Below are 21,662 nucleotides of genomic sequence, written 5' to 3'. Positions count from 1 at the left end.
GACTAACTGTCTCACAACTGAGACTTGTTGTCATTTTGAAGACCAGTTATGTTATCTGTAATGTAAGGCCCAAAGTGCAAAGGAAAACGTGAATATTAAACATTTTATTCACTTTATTTTGCTTTACTGCTTAAAGTGATTTATTTTTCCTGTTAGTCTATTTGCGATTGTTTGAGAACTCCGTGTGTGCTGATTTCTCATCAGATAGAGACATTTACATTTGCGCACAGTGACTGATGTGAAGAAGTTCGTTGTGAACTCGTCCTAAATTCGTTTGGGACCGGACACCTCTAGCATTTCATCACGGATGCATCTCGACTGGACTTTGTTTCGTGTGGATTGAACGGGACTGGAGAAAGTGAGTTTGTGTCGTGAGTGATTCCAACATTGCCTCGTCATTATCATCGGATGGACGTGGGTGAGTTCATCTATTGAGACTTGTTGACTGTGAGAGAGATCGCACAGAACTCTTCAGCTTTATATGTGCACCAACGGACTGGACCCCAACGTTAAAGTACGCGTACAATTTTTGACTGTTTTACTGACTCATACCAAAATTTTCATAGGGGACAGAAACATAATCTCAGTGTTTTTCTTTTCCTTTAGAAGTGTGTGAAAGATCTTGAAAGAACGTGATTTTTGTATTGTTTTATTATTTTTGAAGTGTTTAACTTAATCAAGGGTTTGACATTTTATCTCATATTTTAATTTGAGGTTAACATTTAAGAATACAGGTTTAAGAAACTAAGTATCTGAAAAAAAGAATTCTGAGAGGTTGTATAAATCTTTTCTTTGCTGGAAAACAAATAATTCACAGATTGTTGGGTAAAATAATTCCTGTGTTATTTGTTATTCTCCATACAACTTAATTATTTGTTTCGTCATTTAGTGCTTTCTTTGAAACAAAACAAAGTCATTTTATTAGTGTAAAACAAAATAAATCATTGCTATTCCTTTTTTCCTAAATTTGTTATCTGGCATTTCATTGTTCTTTTAGATAGTTAATTCATTTAACACAGTTACAAATTTCTAAGAAAAATATAAATAAGGGTTTTTCCTACTTTAATTTTATTGTGTAATTATTGGTACAGGAGAAAAGCTAAATTACAACTGTTTTAATTTAAAGAAAAGAAGCACCGGCCAAATTCCCCATTCAACTGCCGTGAACCCAGGTTTTCTTATTCAACACAGCATTGAAATTAACCCCTAGGGTTGACATAAGGGTTACATTTTTGGAGGCACCGCTGGGATATTTTTTCTTCTTTTTCCTGTTTGCCAATGTGATTTTTGCCAGCAGATATTTTTCATTTTACCCTTTCTTCTATGATGTAGTGTAGCAGTGATTTGACACAGTTGATAATTTCTGTTTTTGTGTTTATTTTCACATAGTTACTCGTCTTCTACAAAGTATGGATCTCTCGCAGACTGTTCAGTGGAGTAGAGAGGAGAGTGTTAGCTTCTCACATGCCATTGTGTTTAGCAATGTCCCTTTGGATGCTAGCAATGACACCATTGAGAAAGTGTTAAACACGGTAAAGGTTTTTGGTCGCACTAGAATACGTGGTCGCCGTGGTGACATAACTTGCAGATGGTTGTTTATTTTAGTGGAGACCAGTGCTGATCTAGACCCTGATGTTATACCTCCTGAGATAGGTATAGAAAATGAAGCTGGTCCCTGGAGTGTCAACTTAGTGGGTAGTTTAGTAGCCCATAGTCCTGCCACTGAAGGTGACACCTTCCAGCTTAAGCTACAAGCCTTGTTGCAGCAGGAGGGTAAGTCCATGGAAGAAGTAAAGGCCATGATTATGGAAAATCAGCCCCCTAAATCTGACCTCAGTGTGGACCTAGTAGATGCCATAGGCAAGTTAGTAGATCGCTGTAATCAGGTGTCCAGTGATGGGCCTAGTTACAGAAAACTTAGGTTGTTCTCAGGGTGGAAACCTGTCCCTCCAGGTGAAGAAGAATATGAAGTCTGGATGGAGCAGGCCGCTCAAATGATAAGTGAATGGCAATGCACCGAATCTGCTAAGAAACAACGCATCGTTGAGAGTTTGCGAGGTCCTGCTGCTGATATTGTCAGGTTTCTAAAAGTGAGTAACCCATCTGCGACCGCAAATGACTATTTAGCCGCCCTTGATACTGTATACGGTACCACTGAGAATGGACCAGATCTAATGGCTAAGTTTTGTCATACCTACCAGGAAAGTGGAGAGAATCTTTCAGCTTTCTTGTACCGCCTAGATAAACTTCTTCATCGCCCTCTCTTAAAGGGTGGGATTGATGCAACAGGCATAAATAGAGCTAGAATGGAGCAGCTAATTAAAGGAGCTCTTACCAATGATATGGTTGCTTTGCGAATCAGGATGACTCATACTGTGCAAGATCCCAATTCTTTCTCACAGTTGATGAAGGAAGTGAGAGAGGAAGAACACTGGGTAGCTGCACGAGAGAATGTTAAAGCTTCTGTTGCTAATGTTGCCTCTCCACCAAGTGCCTGTGCCACCTGAATTACATAGCCTGAAGAAGGAGGTTAAAGAGTTGTCTACTCAGGTGAGTCAACTGTTGAGTGTGGCCACTGTGACCCCTGCCGTTGACCGTACCCCACCGAAAATGCCCAGTCAGACAAAGGAAGCTACGAACCGAGACAATGTTCACAAACCCAAAACTTCCAAGTTAACTTTGCCTGGTATCTTTTGCTATAACTGTGGTGAAGATGGTCATAAGAAGTGGGAATGCCAAGCAGCTGAGGATCTTCGAAAAGTAAATCAGAAGTTGATGAAAATGCACCGCTTGCAGGGAAACTTGAGCGGAGCTCAGTGAAGGAACGGCACGGAGCTCCAGATAACCCACGTTCCACTCACGGTTCATTTCTGCTTGATGTTGGCCAGCCACAATTGCCTGTAGGTTTAGTAGGGCCTGTCTCTGAGGTGCCTGTTCAGATTGAAGGGATTTACACAAGAGCTCTTCTTGACAGTGGCTCTCAGGTCACTCTATTGTACCGTAGTTTCTATGATACTTATCTGAAACACTTCCCTCTTCAACCTGTGGAAAATCTTGAGATCTGGGGTCTTAGCTCTCACAAATATCCATATGATGAATACTTGCCACTCAGACTTGAGTTTACCGAAAGTGTGGCTGGGGTGCATCAGGTGGTTGACACTCTTGCAATCGTGTGTCCAGACCCTTTAAAAAGGGAGGGGATAGCCATATTGGTTGGGACCAACACTAGCTTAGTGAGAAAAATGCTTGAGTCTTGTCGTGAACAGGCTGGTGAAAAGTTCCTGAACGTGACTATACATCCTGTAATTCGAGATGCATTTGAGACTATTCAACAAACAGACGTGTCACAGGGTGATCCGGACAAACATGGAACAGTTTGGTTTGTGAAGCATACCCCTGTTGTATTGAAGCCAGGTCAAGTTGTGCAACTTCCAGGTCTGCCTAAGTTCCCTGGTCAGGTGACTGAATCTTTGTTGGTAGACAAAGCGGAAGTGGATGACACATTTACTGCTGACTTGCAAGTGAGACCTGAAGTTCATTCAGCATCCATTGTGTCCAGCCGACGGGTAACAGTGACTGTTACCCGTCATGTCCACAAGAGAAGTATGGATAAAGCGAGGAACTCCTCTTGCTCACGTATTTCCAGTGACCATGGTACCACAACTTTCCTCCAAACGACCGCCTGAACAAAGTAACCTGTCCCCTGCATCTTTTGATTTTGGAGATTCTCCAATGCCGGAAGAGGCAAAACGGAGTTTGTGTGAGGAAATGTTGCAGAGAAAAGAAGTGTTTTCCCTTCAAGAGTGGGATGTGGGCTGTTCAAAAAGTACCACGCACGAGATAAGGCTGAATGATTTGCGCCCTTTCAGAGAAAGATCTCGTTGTCTCGCTCCGGCTGATTGGGAGGATGTGCGGCAGCATCTACAGGAACTTCAGAGTGCTGGCATTATTTCCGAGTCCCGAAGTCCCTACGCTTCGCCAATTGTAGTGGTGCATAAAAAGTCAGGGAAGGTCAGAATGTGTGTGGACTATCGGACACTCAACCAACGGACCACACCAGATCAATACACCGTACCCCGAATTGAGGATGCTCTACACAGCCTTTCTGGGAGTAAATGGTTTACTGTTTTGGATCTGAGGAGTGGATACTATCAAATACCAATGAGTGACACCGACAAGGAAAAGACCGCATTCATCTGCCCTCTAGGGTTTTATGAATTCGAGCGTATGCCTCAGGGTATCTGTGGAGCACCTGCTACCTTCCAGAGGGTTATGGAGAGAACTGTAGGAGACATGAACTTCTTGGAGGTGCTTGTGTACTTGGATGACCTAATTGTGTTTGGGCGGACGCTTGAAGAGCACCAACAGCGGCTCTTGAAGGTTCTGGACAGACTGAGGGAAGAGGGGCTAAAGATCTCCCTTGACAAGTGTCAATTTGGCAGGACATCTGTGAACTATGTTGGGCATATTGTTTCACAGAATGGAATATCTACTGACCCTTCCAAGATAGAGGCTGTTGTGTCCTGGCCCAAACCAAAAACAGTGACAGAGCTCAGAGCGTTTTTAGGGTTCTGTGGATATTACCGCCGTTTTGTGAAGGATTTCTCTAAGTTGTGCCGGCGTCTAAATGAGCTGCTGCAGGGGTATCCATCCACTAAGAAGAAGAAAGACAGCAACTCACCTGTTAATGATGCAAAGCCATGCTACAAATCCTCTGAACCTTTTGGCTCCCGATGGACAGCTCATTGTGATGCTGCTCTTCAAACACTCAAGAATTGCCTGACTCAAGCTCCAGTGTTAACCTTTGCTGATGCACAAAAGCCCTACATCTTGCATGTGAACGCAAGCATGGATGGACTTAGAGGGGTGCTGTATCAGGAGCATGATGAAGGGCTCCGCCAGGTCGCTTTCATCAGTTGAAGCCTTTCCCCTTCAGAGAGAAATTATCCTGCGCACAAACTGGAATTTTTAGCTTTGAAGTGGGCCGTTGTGGATAGACTGCATGACTATCTCTATGGTGTCCAGTTTGAGGTTAGAACTGATAACAACACTCTAACCTATATAATGAAGTCAGCAAAGCTTGATGCGACTGGTCATCGTTGGTTGTCAGCCCTTACCACCTACAATTTCAGTCTGAAATACAGGCCAGGCCGAAAGAACGTTGATGCTGACGCATTGTCCAGACGTCCGCATACTCACCTGAGCGCCGATGATGACTGGCAGGAAATTCCAGCGGCGGGTGTCCGAGCTCTTTGTCAGGAAATGTCTGTGGAGAAAAGAGCGGGTTGTATCTCTTATCCCTGTGCCGTACAACAGATAGGGGCCCATATGTCTGCTGTTCCTAAGGCTTATTGTCAAGCTACTGCATTAGCTGGAGACCACTTACCTGAACTTAGTCCAAGTGAGCTTCAAGCTGCCCAAAGGAAGGATGTATTCTTGGGAGAGGTGTGGGAAGCTCTTAAGACATAAGTCATAAGAAACCTGCAGGTACTGTTCATCACAACAGCCCGGAGATGAAGCTGCTGAAACGAGAGTGGGAGAAGTTGTCAGTAGATAATGGGTTGCTGTATAGAACAATTAAAACAAGTGACCAACGAGTGAAGCGACAGCTTGTGCTTCCCAAACAGTACCACAGTATGGTGTTGAAATCTTTGCATGACGAGATAGGACATCTAGGCTTTGATAAGTCTTACAGTCTGGTTTGTGACCGATTTTATTGGCCACGCATGAAGCGTGATGTAGAGGCCTACTGTAAAACGTGTGACCGCTGCATAGAGGAAAACGTTGCCTCAAGGAGCCGCTCCATTGTCCCACATGCAGAGTTCAGGTCCTATGGATCTTGTATGCATTGATTTTCTTACCATCGAAGCAGATTCTCGCAATGTGTGTAATGTATTGGTGGTCACTGACCATTACATGCGTTATGCTCAAGCTTTTCCCACTAGGGACCAAAAAGCTCCTACTGTGGCAAAGACTATGGGAAAAGTATTTCATCCATTATGGATGGACTCGCATACACTTGGACCAGGGCAGGGATTTTGAGAGCCGGTTGGTGGCTGACATGTTGACAATGCTAGATGTAAAGAAGTCAAGGACCTCCCCTTATCATCCACAAGGTGATCCTCAGCCGGACAGATTCAACTGGACCTTGTTGGACATGCTGGGTACCCTTGAGCCTAGCCAGAAATGCAAGTGAAGTCAGCACATAGCGCATCTCGTGCATGCATATAATTGTACTGTCAATGAGGCCACTGGTTTCTCACCCTACTTTCTCATGTTCGGCAGGGATGCCCGATTACCTGTTGATGTATGTTTTGGTGTTTCCCCTGACAACACTTCGCCTGAGTCATATTTGAAGTATGTGACCAAAATGAAACAGGAATTACAGTCAGCTTATCAGTTAGCTGAGGCTACTGCAGAAAAGATGAATCAGAGTAATAAAGAGAGGTACGACCAGAAAGTCCGTTATCATAGTCTGAATGCTGGAGACAGAGTTCTGATTCGAAACCTTGGCCTACAGGGAAAACAAAAGCTTGCAGACAGGTGGAGTGCTAATCCCTATGTAGTGGAGAGTCAATTCTCTGGTATTCCTGTGAGGCCTGTTGATAGTAAGGGGCCAGTCAAAGTCCTGCATCGTAATCATATCCTGCCTTTAGGACAGGCAGTCAGGGTACAACCCCAAGTAGACATTAGACCTACTCCATCACCTAGAGCTTTGAGGCGTCGGAGAGCAAAGGAGAAACAGAAAACCTCTGAATCAGCAAACTCACCTCTTGTAGTTGATTCCTTGCCTAAAGATTGTAGTTCTTCCGATTCAGAGTCTGAGTTTGGGTTTTATGGTGAGGATGTGGTAGACATTCCTTCTCCAAGGGCAGAGGAGATTCAGAGTGAAATTCCTGTCCAAGATGTAGAAAACCCCAAGCTTGGTGATTCTCAGGGTGAATTAGAAGCAATGATAGTTCCATGTCAAATTGAAGCTTCTAATGTTCAGCATGAAACTGGTGTTGAAACTGTTGATGCTACTGGTGAAGGTACTAAAGTTCAGTCAGATGTGATACCTCCAGTAGTACGCAGATCAAGTAGGGAGAAAAAGCCTAACACACGATTCACATATGATACACTGGGAGTGCCACATACTGAATCTGTTTCATCCAAATATTGTAGTGTCACTGCAACCGCTACAAATGCTTTGTATGCTTCTAGTGCATATAACAGTTCACATGCTTGGTGGTGTAATACAGATGCATTATGCAATGTGCGTAACAATAAGCCCACACTTATGCCAATTAGTCTTAGCCCTGTGTTTAAACCAATAGTCACTCCTTAGATGGAGTTGTTGTTTCTATGACCAGCATGGGGGCATACTGGACTTGGGGGGGAGTGTGTAGGGACCCCTAAAATGTGTATTGTGTTGAATATAGTTAGTAGTAAAAATAACACAACAAATTAAAATGTATTTTGTTTTTTATTTCAAAATATGATGTAACTATGTATTTTTTTGTTTTTTGTTATGACCAGTGAGAAAGTGTTTAATACAAGTGTTTTGTTGCTGGCCAATGAATGTTGGAATTGTTGTTGTTGCATCATGACGTGAGTTGCGTGCGGAACAAGAAGAAGAGGAGCATCGCACATGGAGACAAACGGCTGCATGTGACTCGATCGCGTGAGACTTGTTGTCATTTTGAAGACCAGTTATGTTATCTGTAATGTAAGGCCCAAAGTGCAAAGGAAAACGTGAATATTAAACATTTTATTCACTTTATTTTGCTTTACTGCTTAAAGTGATTTATTTTTCCTGTTAGTCTATTCACGATTGTTTGAGAACTCCGTGTGTGCTGATTTCTCATCAGATAGAGACATTTACATTTGCGCACAGTGACTGATGTGAAGAAGTTCGTTGTGAACTCGTCCTAAATTCGTTTGGGACCGGACACCTCTAGCATTTCATCACTGCATGCATCTCGACTGGACTTTGTTTCGTGTGGATTGAACGGGACTGGAGAAAGTGAGTTTGTGTTGTGAGTGATTCCAACATTGCCTCGTCATTATCATCGGATGGACGTGGGTGAGTTCATCTATTGAGACTTGTTGACTGTGAGAGAGATCGCACAGAACTCTTCAGCTTTATATGTGCACCAACGGACTGGGCCCCAACGTTAAAGTACGCGTACAATTTTTGACTGCTTTACTGACTCATACCAAAATTTTCATAGGGGACAGAAACATAATCTCAGTGTTTTTCTTTTCCTTTAGAAGTGTGTGAAAGATCTTGAAAGAACGTGATTTTTGTATTGTTTTATTATTTTTGAAGTGTTTAACTTAATCAAGGGTTTGACATTTTATCTCATATTTTAATTTGAGGTTAACATTTAAGAATACAGGTTTAAGAAACTAAGTATCTGAAAAAAAGAATTCTGAGAGGTTGTATAAATCTTTTCTTTGCTGGAAAACAAATAATTCACGGATTGTTGGGTAAAATAATTCCTGTGTTATTTGTTATTCTCCATACAACTTAATTATTTGTTTCGTCATTTAGTGCTTTCTTTGAAACAAAACAAAGTCATTTTATTAGTGTAAAACAAAATAAATCATTGCTATTCCTTTTTTCCTAAATTTGTTATCTGGCATTTCATTGTTCTTTTAGATAGTTAATTCATTTAACACAGTTACAAATTTCTAAGAAAAATATAAATAAGGGTTTTTCCTACTTTAATTTTATTGTGTAATTATTGGTACAGGAGAAAAGCTAAATTACAACTGTTTTAATTTAAAGAAAAGAAGCACCGGCCAAATTCCCCATTCAACTGCCGTGAACCCAGGTTTTCTTATTCAACACAGCATTGAAATTAACCCCTAGGGTTGACAAAAGGGTTACAACTGAATAACACAGTATGGCCTTCTACTGAACAGTAACACAATCACACACACACTCTTTGACACACATTCACTTATGGTGAATTTAGGAGAAATCTACAGATGCAAAGAGATAGTGTGAAAGTGTAAAATAAACATCCAAATGTGTATTTTTGACATTTTCTTTCCACTAGTCTGAAAGAAGGCATGTTATGGAAGTAAAATAGCCCAAAAAATCAAAATTGACCAATGCATGATAAAACGATGTTTTTGCTGGCCTTAAAATGCACACACCTCTTTGTTTCATGTTGTAGTGAGTCGACAATAAGTGATTGAATTTTGATGATTTTAATTCATTATGGTCTGATTCTGAGAGGTGTGTTTCTTGTAATAAGCATGTATCTGCTTGCAGTTTAGCCAAGTGATTCAAAACTTTTATTTATTTTGATGACATGTTGAAAAGGTTATTATAAGGAACTGGGCATTAGTGCTGATATAGGTGTGTGTCTGGTTGAATGTGGTGTGTGATGTAGGTTCCATGGTACAGCAGGACTTGCAGACACAAAACAGAGAAATACAAACAAATATTAAATATAAAGTTAATGGTGTGCTGTGTTATGTGCATTGTATGTGCCTTTGCTGTACTTTGGAGAAGCTAAAGATACATTTCAACTGAGGTAGACAATAAAATCAATCTAATCTATAGACATAAAAACCCAAGAAACAAAAGTAATTGATACTTGTGTCTTCAATAGAGTGAAATGGAGAGTGGGGGGGGTATCTCACTTTACTTTTAAAAAGTGCCATTCTCTGTTTAAATTTTTAATAAAACAAGACATTTTGTTAAAAATAATATTTATCTATAAAGGGATAAGTATGCTGATTATTGCCTTGGCTGGGACGATTGAGAGGAAAAGTCAGCGTCTCCTCTGACAGCAGAGATGGTACACGAGGACGGGTCTGATGGTCTGATCTCTGAGACCATAGATGAGAGAACTCAGACATCTTGGGCAGATGATAATACACACGTAAATGACAATTTGGATGCGCACAAATATTATCCTGTCCAGGACCTCTGAGATAGCTATGAGCAATGGGTAGTAAATGGTTGAGGAGAGACTGAGACCCAGCTGCACCAGATGCAGCAGCAGTGTGTTACGAGCCTTACGGGCTGAAGCTTTGTCTGTGGAGGCCGATCTGGCTGCTATCATCACACCAATATAGGAAGAAGCGATTACCACGCCAGCTGATACAAACAGAAAATAAGTGTAGGCTTTTCCATAAAGGTCAGATATTGGATCAAGCATTATGCTTTCTTTGCCACAAAAGTCTGTCATCTGCAGGCTCTGCAATTCTTCAAATGGAAAATTTAATAGCAAAATAACTCGAATGAGGACATTTAGTAAACTGAAGGCCCAAACCACAATGATGGCCACCCCTGTGTTTCTGATGGTGATGAAAGTAGCGTGCCTCAGTGGGTAGCACACAGCGACATACCTTTCAAGACACATCACCACCAGTGTGAGAGGGGAGATCACAGTTGTGAGATCAGCGAGCATGGTGAGAGCACCACACACAGGATACGTCAATGTTATTCTACAAGCAGCTAGTAGGTACATTAACTGACTATGTAGCAGCAGTAAAGTGTCAGCAAAAAGGAGGTTATACAAAAGAATATAACGGGAGGTCTCACGAAACACCGTTTTACTCCTTAAGGTAAATAGCATGGTCCCATTAATGAAGAGAAACACACAGCATGGCATTGTTGTCAGAGTGGAAAACAACACTAATCCCAGTAATCCCTGATACTGCAGTCCATCAGTGATGTTAGGCTGAAACTGATTTGCATCTGACATCTTATAGAAGCCTTTAATAATCCAGAAATATTAAGCTGTTGATGAACATTTGAGCACAAAAGCCTAATTAATCTTGTTCAGTTTGTTTTCCTATAAAGGTGAAGCTCTATCCTTCCATCCATCCATTGGAAGGGTAGGGATGCCTGTTGAGTTCACAAGCAAAACCCAAAAACATTTATCCTGTGCAGACAGTTAGCAGGTTAGAGGCCATGTCAGTTTCAATGTAGGCAGTGCTGGTCTACAGGGTTTGCTTACCTCCACAGAATATATGAGCTCAGTCCTCACACCCACTTCATGTGACACCATCATGTTTAAACATGGGTAACGTATCAGTAAATGGTGATGTAACTCCTCTACCATTATTTTCTAATTCCCTGGTCCACCAAAAGAACATCTAGCCAATATGAAATATTTTTGAGAAGTGTGGTACTGTTTATTTTTGGAATTGTTTTTTAAATCATAGTAAATATGGACATGGAAGCAAATGACTTTAGACATTTCCTTTAAAGGAAAATTGCATTGCAGTCGTAAAAAGAAGGCTTGTGATAAAAATAAATAATTACTTTAATTAATAAAGTTCCTCGTGGCACCACTCTGACTATCATTTCTCTTATTTAAATCAGTTGACTGAACCTCATAAAATATACTAAACTATAAAGTTGGAACTCTGATTAATAATTAAATTAACAACTACAAGCACAAGAACCTGGCCTAAATTCAATCTGCCAAAAGCCTCAACCCTCAACAGGCCCATTGGGCCCTGTTCTTCGGCCGCTTCAACTTTTCCCTCACCTACAGGCCGGGTTCAAGAAATTTCAAACCGGACGCCCTCTCTCGCCAATACATGGCCGAGGACTCCTCCCCTGATCCAGACGCCATCTTCCCATCCTCGTGCATCCTTCCTGCTATCATCTGGGAGATTGAGGCCAAGGTGAGGGAGGCCCAGCAAGCACAGCCCGATCCAAGTAATGGACCACCTGACTGTCCGTCCCTGATACTGCACATTCCCCGGTGCTTCAATGGGGGAACACTTCTAATTCACCCAAGTATTAACCGTACCTTGGACCTATTAAAGAGGCACTTCTGGTGGCCCACCATGGAGGCTGACACCTGCGCTTTTGTGGCTGCCTGCACCATCTGAGCCCGGGGAAAGTCTTCTCATCGTCCTCCTGCTGGGCTGCTACGTCCTCTGCCTGTTCCCAGCCATCCGTGGTCCCACATAGCCCTGGACTTTGTGACCGGCCTACCTCCGTCCCAAGGTTAACACAGTCATTCTAACTGTAGTTGACCGTTTTTCTAAGGCTGTGAGACGGCAGACATCATTGTCGACCAGGTTTTCCGCCTGCATGGGATACCCCTCTATCGTCTCTGACCAGGGCCCCCAGTTTGCCTCTCAAGTTTGGAAAGCTTCTTTCAAGCTCACAGTAAGCCTCATCAGGTTTTCACCAATAACCTATGTATGTGTTTTGACCATTAGTTTCAGCTTCTGTTTTCTATAATAACCTTGACCCATACAAACACACATGTGTGGGTAGATGTAGTGGTAGAACCACAGACCTGCTACATGTCTCACAGTTATTTAACCCATCGTGGTTGATTGAAAACTGTGAACAGTAGGTCACAGATCTCTTGCCTGACTGTAAACATGAGTAGTCGGACAAAAGAAGTGTAGTACTCTCCGGTTGTATCTTCCTCCTTCGTGCTGTACCTGTTGTAGTCACCTGCTGTGATGACAGCACCATCACACCCACAAGGGAATTTTTGAGATGGCAAACAAAACATTATGAAAAAAAGGATGAGTCATCTGTGTTTGGGCCTGTGTAGATTGATATGTTTAGGATGATAAAACGTCTTTCAGGATCTATGATGGTGGCGTTAAGACACTACAGTTGAATAAAGTAGACATTTAAACTAATATCACCATGAAAGTTCCCCAGTTGATTACTTACATTAAGATAATTATTTTTGTCTTACATATTTTCTGAAATTGTATATTTAAATATGCAAACGAGATTTTATCTAATTACATATGCACTTATTTGCAAACATTTCCAGAAATCTGAACATTGGATAAAGCCAGGTTCAAAATTCTTGTTTCATTTTGTTGACACGTTAGAGTCAAAGAGTGTTACAGAGGGAATTTTGGATATCTCTTTTTATCACTCCATAAATCAAAAAATACTGTCGACAGACATTAAAACTTGAAGGTTTTTAGGAAGAAAATGTTATATAAATCAGGCTATGAATGATGTATGAACAAACCCCTCTGTAACAACCTTCAGAATATAGGCTCAAAAACTCATTTAGAGAAATCGGTGTTTAAAGATGTGTATTGTAAACTTCCATACATTTTTATTGGAAACCACTTCTTACAGACACAATATGTAATCAAATTCTTGGCAAAAGCAATATAGAACATCTAAAACACATCAAAACTGATAACTGAATAACACAGTATGGCCTTCAACTGAACAGTAACACAATCACACACACACTCTTTGACACACCTTCACTTATGGTGAATTTAGGAGAAATCTACAGATGCAAAGAGACAAAGTGTAAAATAAACACCTAAATGTGTATTTTGGATGTTTTCTGCTGAAAGAAGGCATGTTATGGAAGTAAAATAGCCCAAAATATCAAAATTGACCAGTGCATGAAAAAACAATGTTTTTGCTGGCCTTAAAATGCACACACCTCTTTGTTTTGTGTTGTAGTGAGTCGACAATAAGTGATTGAATTTTGATGATTTTAATTCATTATAGTCTGATTCTGAGAGGTGTGTTTCTTGTAATAAGCATGTATCTGCTTGCAGTTTAGCCAAGTGATTCAAAACTTTTATTTATTTTGATGACATGTTGAAAAGGTTATTATAAGGAAATGGGCATTAGTGCTGATATAGGTGTGTGTCTGGTTGAATGTGGTGTGTGATGTAGGTTCCATGGTACAGCAGGACTTGCAGACACAAAACAGAGAAATACAATAAATATTAAATTTAAAGTTAATGGTGTGCTGTGTTATGTGCATTGTATGTGCCTTTGCTGTACTTTGGAGAAGCCAAAGATACATTTCAACTGAGGTAGACAATAAAATCAATCTAATCTATAGACATAAAAACCCAAGAAACAAAAATAATTGATACTTGTGTCTTCAATAGAGTGAAATGGAAAGTGGGGGTATCCCACTTTACTTATAAAAAGTGCCATTCTCTGTTTAAATTTTTAATAAATCAAGACATTTTGTTAAAAATAACATTTATCTATAAAGGGATAAGTATGCTGATTATTGCCTTGGCTGGGACGATTGAGAGAGAAAGTCAGCGTCTCCTCTGACAGCAAAGATGGTACACAAGGACGGGTCTGATGGTCTGATCTCTGAGACCATAGATGAGAGAACTCAGACATCTTGGGCAGATGATAATAAACACGTAAATGACATTTTGGATCCGCACAAATATTATCCTGTCCAGGAACTCTGAGATAGCTATGAGCAATGGGTAGTAAATGGTTGAGGAGAGACTGAGGCCCAGCTGCACCAGGTGCAGCAGCAGTGTATTACGAGCCTTACGGGCTGAAGCTTTGTCTGTGGAGGCCGATCTGGCTGCTATCATCACACCAATATAGGAAGAAGTGATTACCACGCCGGCTGATAGAAACAGAAAATATGTGCACGCTTTTCCATAAAGATCAGATATTGGATCAAGCAACACGCTTTCTCTGCCACAAAAGTCTGTCATCTGCAGGCTCTGCAATTCTTCAAATGGAAAATTTAATAGCAAAATAACTTGAATGAGGACATTTAGTAAACTGAAGGCCCAAACCACAATGATGGCCACCCCTGTGTTTCTGATGGTGATGAAAGTAGCGTGCCTCAGTGGGTAGCACACAGCGGCATATCTTTCAAGACACATCACCACCAGTGTGAGAGGGGAGATCACAGTTGTGAGATCGGCGAGCATGGTGAGAGCACCACACACAGGATACGTCATTAATATTCTACAAGCAGCTAGTAGGTACATTAACTGACTATTTAGCAGCAGTACAGTGTCTGCAAAAAGAAGGTTATACAGAAGAATGTAACGGGAGGTCTCACGAAACACCGTTTTACTCCTTAAGGTAAATAGCATGGTCCCATTAATGAAGAAAAACACACAGCATGGCACTGTAGTTAGAATGGAAAACAACACTAATCCCAGTATTCCCTGATACTGCAGTCCAACAGTGATGTTAGTCTGAGACTGATTTCCTTGAGACATCTTAGAGAAGCATTTAATAAACCAGAAATATTAAGCTGTTGATGAAAATTTGAGCACAAAAGCCTAATTTATCTTGTTGAGTTTGTTTTCCTCTATAGGTGAAGCTCTATCCTTCCATCCATCCACTGGAAGGGTAGGGATGCCTGTTGAGTTCACAAGCAAAACCCAAAAACATTTATCCTGTGCAGACAGTTAGCTGGTTAGAGGCGATGTCGGTTTCAATGTAGGCAGTGCTGATCTGCAGGGTTTGCTTACCTTCACAGAATATATGAGCTCAGTCCTCACACCCACTTCATGTGACACCATCATGTTTAAACATGGGTAACGTATCAATAATTGGTGATGTAACTCCTCTACCATTATTTTCTAATTCCCTGGTCCATGTTATCATGTCTTCCATAATCACCAAAAGAACAACATCTAGCCAATATGAAATAATTTTGAGAAGTGTGGTACTGTTTATTTTAGAAATTGTTTTTTTAAATCATAATAAATATTGATATGGAAGCAAATGACTTTAGATATTTCCTTTAAAGGAGAATTGCATTGCAGTCGTGAAAAGAAGGCTTGTGATAATAATAAATAATAACTTTAATAAATTAAGTTCTTCGTTGCACCACTCTTAAATAAGATAAATGATAGTCAATCAGTTGACTGAATCTCATAAAATATACTAAACTATCAAGTTGGAACTCTGCTTAATAATTAAATTAACAACTACAAGCACAAGAACCTGGCCTAAATTCAATCTGCCAAAAGCCTCATCCCTCGACAGGCCTGGTGGGCCCTGTTCTTCAGCCGCTTCAACTTTTCCCTCACCTACAGGCCAGGGTCAAGAAATATCAAATCGGAAGCCCTCTCTCGCCAATACACGGCCGAGGACTCCTCCCCTGATCCAGACGCCATCTTCCCATCTTCATGCATCATTCCTGCTATCACCTGGGAGATTGAGGCCAAGGTGAGGAAGGCCCAGCAAGCACAGCCCGATCCAAGTATTGGACCACCCGAAAGTCTGTTTGTCCCCGATACTGCACCCAGGTGCTTCAATGGGGGCACACTTCTACATCACCCAGGTATTTACCGCACCCTGGACCTATTAAAGAGGCACTTCTGGTGGCCCACCATGGAGGCTGACACCTGCGCTTTTGTGGCTGCCTGCACCATCTGAGCCCGGGGGAAGTCTTCTCATCGTCCTCCTGCTGGGCTGCTACGTCCCCTGCCTGTTCCCAGCCGTCCGTGGTCCCACATAGCCCTGGACTTTGTGACCGGCCTACCTCCGTCCCAAGGTAACACAGTCATTCTAACTGTAGTTGAAGGTTTTTCTAAGGCTGTGAGACGTCAGACATCATTGTCGACCAGGTTTTCCGCCTGCATGGGATACCACTCTATCGTCTCTGACCAGGGCCCCCAGTTCATCTCTCAAGTTTGGAAAGCTTTCTGTCAAGCTCTGGGCCCCACAGTAAGCCTCATCAGGTTTTCACCCCCAAACCAATGGCCAAACAGAGAGGGCAAACCAAGACCTAAAGGTTGCTCTGCGCTGTGTGGCAGCCACCAATCCCACGTCCTGGAGTTCCCATCTGAACTGGGTGGAATACGTGCACAACGCGCTAACTAGCACAGTCACAGGTTTTCACCTTTTGAAGCCTCTTAAGGTAATTATCATCAATATGGTTTCCATCACAGGAGAGTGAGATCGTGGTCCCCTCAGTTCAACATCAACTGTGCCGCTGCTGCAAGATCTGCAGGGAGACCTGTGCTGCCCTACTCCGTTCCACTGCCCACAACCAGCGCATCGCGGACTGTCACCGGACACCAGGTCCTGAATAGAAACCAGGTCAAAAAGTTTGGTTATCTGCCATCAATATTCCCCTCGAGGCCGACTCCCGGAAACTGGCTGCCCGGTTCATTGGCCCATATATTGTGGAAGAGGTAAGTAACCCCTCAGCGGTCAAATTAAAACTTCCTCGTAGCATGAGAATCCACCCCACATTCCATGTCTCACAAATCCATCTGTCCTCCACCCATCCAGATCATCGATGACCATCCTGCCTACATGTTCCGACAGCTGCTGGACATGCACTGCTGAGGCCAGGTCTCCATTACCTCTGGAGTGGGAGGCATATGGTACAGAGGAACGCTCTTGGATTCCACGATCATTGATCATGGACAATCAGCTAATCAAGGACTTCCCCTTGCTACATCCTGACAAACCTGTTGGGTCTCCAGGGGGCTCCGATTGGTTGGGTACTGTCATGGTACAGTTGTACCATTCCTAGTGTCTCTGTCTGTGTGTCCCCTGTTGGTTCCCCTCCTGTGTTTGTCTGTGTGTGTGTATGTGTGTGTGTGTCTGTACGTGTGTGTGTGTGCATGCTGGCGGGGCGCGGCTTCAGGTAAACTTCCAGTCAGAGACTGACACACCTGCTTCTCATCTGCTGCTGCTCACCTGCTCTCCATCCACCAATCAACACCTGGCAGTATATCTACCCGGTTTTTCTCATCAGTCTTCGCCAGATCGTCCGTTTACCCAAGTGGTACTACGCCTCGGCCTCTGACTTGCCTCATTGAAAGATTTTCCCTAATGTTTCTGAACCCCTGACTAAGTCTCTGACTCCCTGTGTTCAGGTTCATTCCTCCCACCTGCCTCCGAGTTACTCACCAGCTCTCCAGAAAGATCTCACCACGGATCCTCCGCTGCTCCACCTCAGCCTGCTGTCCTCGCTCCGCCTACCTGCTCTCACCAGACTCTTGCCAGCCCACTGTCTTCACCCAGTCCACCAGCTCACGACGATTATTTCCACACACCTGGTTATTCCTTGTGTTTTACAATAAACTGAAACTAACTACTTCTACTCTCTCTGTGTCAGTTGTGCTTTTGGGTCCAGCCTGTGTGTACCATAACAGTTTAACAATGACCTATGTATGTGTTTTGACCATTAGTTTCAGCTTTTGTTTTCTATAATAACCTTGACCCATACAAACACACATATGTGTGGGTAGATGTAGTGGTAGATCCACAGACTAGCTACATGTCTCACAGTTATTTAACCCGTCGTGGTTGATTGAAAACTGTGAACAGTAGGTCACAGATCTATTGCCTGACTGTAAACATGGGCAGTCGGACAAAAGAAGTGGGAGTACTCTCCAGTTGTATCTTCCTCCATCGTGCTGTACCTGTTGTAGTCACCTGCTGTGATGACAGCACCATCACACCCACAAGGGAATTTTTGAGATGGCAAACAAAACATTATGAAAAAAAGGATGAGTCATCTGTGTTTGGGCCTGTGTAGATTGATATGTTTACGATGATAAAATGTCTTTCAGGATCTATGATGGTGGCGTTATGCAAGACACTACAGTTGAATAAAGTAGACATTTAAACTAATATCACCATGAAAGTTCCCCAGTTGATTACTTACATTAAGATAATTATTTTTTGTATTACATGTTTTCTGAAATTGTATATTTAAATATGCAAATGAGACATTATCTAATTGCATAAGCACTAATTTGCATTTCCAGAAATCTGAACATTGGATGAAGCCAGGTTCAAAATTCTTGTTTCATTTTGTTGACATGTTAGAGTCAAAGGCTGTTACAGAGGAATTTTGGATATCTCTTTTATCACTCCATAAATCAAAAATACTGTCGACAGACATTAAAACTTGAAGGTTTTTAGGAAGAAAATGTTATATAAATCAGGCTATGAATGATGTATGAACAAACCCCTCTGTAACAACCTTCAGAATATAGGCTCAAAAACTCATTTAGAGAAATCGGCGTTTAAAGATGTGTATTGTAAACTTCCATACATTTTTATTGGAAACCACTTTTTACAGACACAATATGTAATCAAATTTCTTGGCAAAAGCAATATAGAACATCTAAAACACATCAAAACTGATAACTGAATAACACAGTATGGCCTTCAACTGAACAGTAACACAATCACACACACACTCTTTGACACACCTTCACTTATGGTGAATTTAGGAGAAATCTACAGATGCAAAGAGACAAAGTGTAAAATAAACACCTAAATGTGTATTTTGGATGTTTTCTTTCCACTAGTCTGGAAGAAGGCATGTTATGGAAGTAAACTAGCCCAAAATATCAAAATTGACCAGTGCATGATAAAACAATGTTTTTGCTGGCCTTAAAATGCACACACCTCTTTGTTTTGTGTTGTAGTGAGTCGACAATAAGTGATTGAATTTTGATGATTTTAATTCATTATAGTCTGATTCTGAGAGGTGTGTTTCTTGTAATAAGCATGTATCTGCTTGCAGTTTAGCCAAGTGATTCAATACTTTTATTTATTTTGATGACATGTTGAAAAGGTTATTATAAGGAACTGGGCATTAGTGCTGATATAGGTGTGTGTCTGGTTGAATGTGGTGTGTGATGTAGGTTCCATGGTACAGCAGGACTTGCAGACACAAAACAGAGAAATACAAACAAATATTAAATTTAAAGTTAATGGTGTGCTGTGTTATGTGCATTGTATGTGCCTTTGCTGTACTTTGGAGAAGCCAAAGATACATTTCCACTGAGGTAGACAATAAAATCAATCTAATCTATAGACATAAAAACCCAAGAAACAAAAATAATTGATACTTGTGTCTTCACTAGAGTGAACTGGAGAGTGGGGGGTATCTCACTTTACTTTTAAAAAGTGTCGTTCTCTGTCTACATTTTTAATAAATCAAGACATTTTGTTAAAAATAACATTCATCTATAAAGGGATAAGTGTGCTGATTATTGCCTTGGCTGGGACGATTGAGAGGGAAAGTCAGCGTCTCCTCTGGCAGCAGAGATGGTACACGAGGACAGGTCTGATGGTCTGATCTCTGAGACCATAGATGAGAGAACTCAGACATCTTGGGCAGATGGTAACACACATGTAAATGACATTTTGGATGCGCACAAATATTATCCTGTCCAGGACCTCTGAGATAGCTATGAGCAATGAGTTGTGTATAGATGAAGAGAGACTGAGACCCAGCTGCACCAGATGCAGCAGCAGTGTGTTACGAGCCTTACGGGCTGAAGCTTTGTCTGTGGAGGCCGATCTGGCTGCTATCATCACACCAATATAGGAAGAAGCGATTACCACGCCAGCTGATACAAACAGAAAATAAGTGTAGGCTTTTCCATAAAGGTCAGAAATTGGATCAAGCATTATGCTTTCTTTGCCACAAAAGTCTGTCATCTGCAGGCTCTGCAATTCTTCAAATGGAAAATTTAATAGCAAAATAACTCGAGTGAGGACATTTAGTAAACTGAAGGCCCAAACCACAATGATGGCCACCCCTGTGTTTCTGACGGTGATGAAAGTAGCGTGCCTCAGTGGGTAGCACACAGCGACATATCTCTCAAGACACATCACCACCAGTGTTAGGGGGGAGATCACAGTTGTGAGATCGGCGAGCATGGTGAGAGCACCACACACAGGATACGTCAATGTTATTCTACATGCAGCTAGTAGGTACATTAACTGACTCTGTAGCAGCAGTACAGTGTCAGCAAAAAGAAGGTTATACAGAAGAATATAACGGGAGGTCTCACGAAACACCGTTTTACTCCTTAAGGTAAATAGCATGGTCCCATTAATGAAGAGAAACACACAGCATGGCACTGTAGTTAGAATGGAAAACAACACTAATCCCAGTAATCCCTGATACTGCAGTCCAACAGTGATGTTAGTCTGAGACTGATTTGCATCTGACATCTTAGAGAAGCATTTAATAAATCAGAAATATTAAGCTGCTGATGAAAATTTGAGCACAAAAGCCTAATTAATCTTGTTCAGTTTGTTTTCCTATGACAGTGAAGCTCTATCCTTCCATCCATCCACTGGAAGGGTAGGGATGCCTTTTGAGTTCACAAGCAAAACCCAAAAACATTTATCCTGTGCAGACAGTTAGCAGGTTAGAGGCCATGTCGGTTTCAATGTAGGCAGTGCTGGTCTGCAGGGTTTGCTTACCTTCACAGAATATATGAGCTCAGTCCTCACACCCACTTCATGTGACACCATCATGTTTAAACATGGGTAACGTATTAGTAATTTGTGATGTAACTCCTCTACCATTATTTTCTAATTCCCTGGTCCATGTTATCATGTCTTCCATAATCACCAAAAGAACAACATCTAGCCAATATGATATAATTTTGAGAAGTGTGGTACTGTTTATTTTTGGAATTGTTTTTTAAATCATAGTAAATATGGACATGGAAGCAAATGACTTTAGACATTACCTTTAAAGGAAAATTGCATTGCAGTCGTGAAAAGAAGGCTTGTGATAATAATAAATAATAACTTTAATAAACTTCCTAGTGGCACCACTCTGACTGTCATTTCTCTTATTTAAATCAGTTGACTGAATCTCATAAAATATACTAAACTATCAAGTTGGAACTCTAATGATTAAATTAACAACTACAACCACAAGAACCTGGCCTTACTTCAATCCGCCAAAACCCTCGACAGGCCTGGTGGGCCCTGTTCTTCAGCCGCTTCAACTTTTCCCTCACCTACAGGCCAGGGTCAAGAAATATCAAACCGGAAGCCCTCTCTCGCCAATACACGGCCGAGGACTCCTCCCCTGATCCAGACGCCATCTTCCCATCCTCGTGCATCATTCCTGCTATCACCTGGGAGATTGAGGCCAAGGTGAGGGAGGCCCAGCAAGCACAGCCCG

The 21,662-nt window shown here is 41.7% G+C and overlaps 4 protein-coding genes across 6 annotated transcripts in view; 1 reads left to right on the top strand and 3 right to left on the bottom strand.

Annotated features, from left to right (window-relative positions):
• LOC122887786 overlaps positions 1 to 21,662 on the top strand; it is a 60,984-nt gene that overhangs the window by 15,595 nt on the left and 23,727 nt on the right. For 2 of the 3 annotated variants that reach the window (XR_006380606.1, XM_044221293.1), the window contains exons 3-5: positions 16,648 to 16,893; positions 16,994 to 17,208; positions 17,587 to 17,769. Coding sequence is in view for 2 of the 3 variants with exons in the window: in XM_044221293.1 (XP_044077228.1) it covers positions 16,648 to 16,893; positions 16,994 to 17,208; positions 17,587 to 17,769 (644 nt within the window). In the remaining variant the exon portion in view is untranslated. Of the gene's footprint in view, positions 1 to 16,647; positions 16,894 to 16,993; positions 17,209 to 17,586; positions 17,810 to 21,662 lie in introns of those variants that run through there. The other variant, XM_044221292.1, reaches the window with a different exon arrangement.
• Positions 8,281 to 10,926, bottom strand: LOC122887781 (odorant receptor 131-2-like). Its single transcript, XM_044221286.1, has one exon. It carries the CDS (start codon positions 10,707 to 10,709, stop codon positions 9,771 to 9,773), a length of 939 nt encoding a protein of 312 aa, XP_044077221.1. The 5' UTR covers positions 10,710 to 10,926; the 3' UTR covers positions 8,281 to 9,770.
• On the bottom strand, positions 13,028 to 16,245 carry LOC122887777 (odorant receptor 131-2-like). The gene has a single exon (XM_044221282.1). The coding sequence runs from the start codon at positions 14,962 to 14,964 to the stop codon at positions 14,026 to 14,028; it is 939 nt and encodes a 312-aa protein (XP_044077217.1). The 5' UTR covers positions 14,965 to 16,245; the 3' UTR covers positions 13,028 to 14,025.
• On the bottom strand, positions 18,754 to 21,021 carry LOC122887778 (odorant receptor 131-2-like). Its single transcript, XM_044221283.1, has one exon. It carries the CDS (start codon positions 20,690 to 20,692, stop codon positions 19,754 to 19,756), a length of 939 nt encoding a protein of 312 aa, XP_044077218.1. The 5' UTR covers positions 20,693 to 21,021; the 3' UTR covers positions 18,754 to 19,753.

Source organism: Siniperca chuatsi, linkage group LG14, assembly GCF_020085105.1.
Source record: "Siniperca chuatsi isolate FFG_IHB_CAS linkage group LG14, ASM2008510v1, whole genome shotgun sequence".
NCBI lineage: Eukaryota > Metazoa > Chordata > Actinopteri > Centrarchiformes > Sinipercidae > Siniperca > Siniperca chuatsi.
The sequence above is the reverse complement of the archived record's forward strand: the minus strand, read 5'-3'. Positions and strand labels throughout refer to the sequence as shown.

What these genes read in the sequence shown, in the direction of transcription:
- LOC122887781 (XM_044221286.1), bottom strand. Translation starts at nt 10,709, where the DNA reads ATGTCAGATGCAAATCAGTTTCAGCCTAACATCACTGATGGACTGCAG.
- LOC122887777 (XM_044221282.1), bottom strand. Translation starts at nt 14,964, where the DNA reads ATGTCTCAAGGAAATCAGTCTCAGACTAACATCACTGTTGGACTGCAG.
- LOC122887778 (XM_044221283.1), bottom strand. Translation starts at nt 20,692, where the DNA reads ATGTCAGATGCAAATCAGTCTCAGACTAACATCACTGTTGGACTGCAG.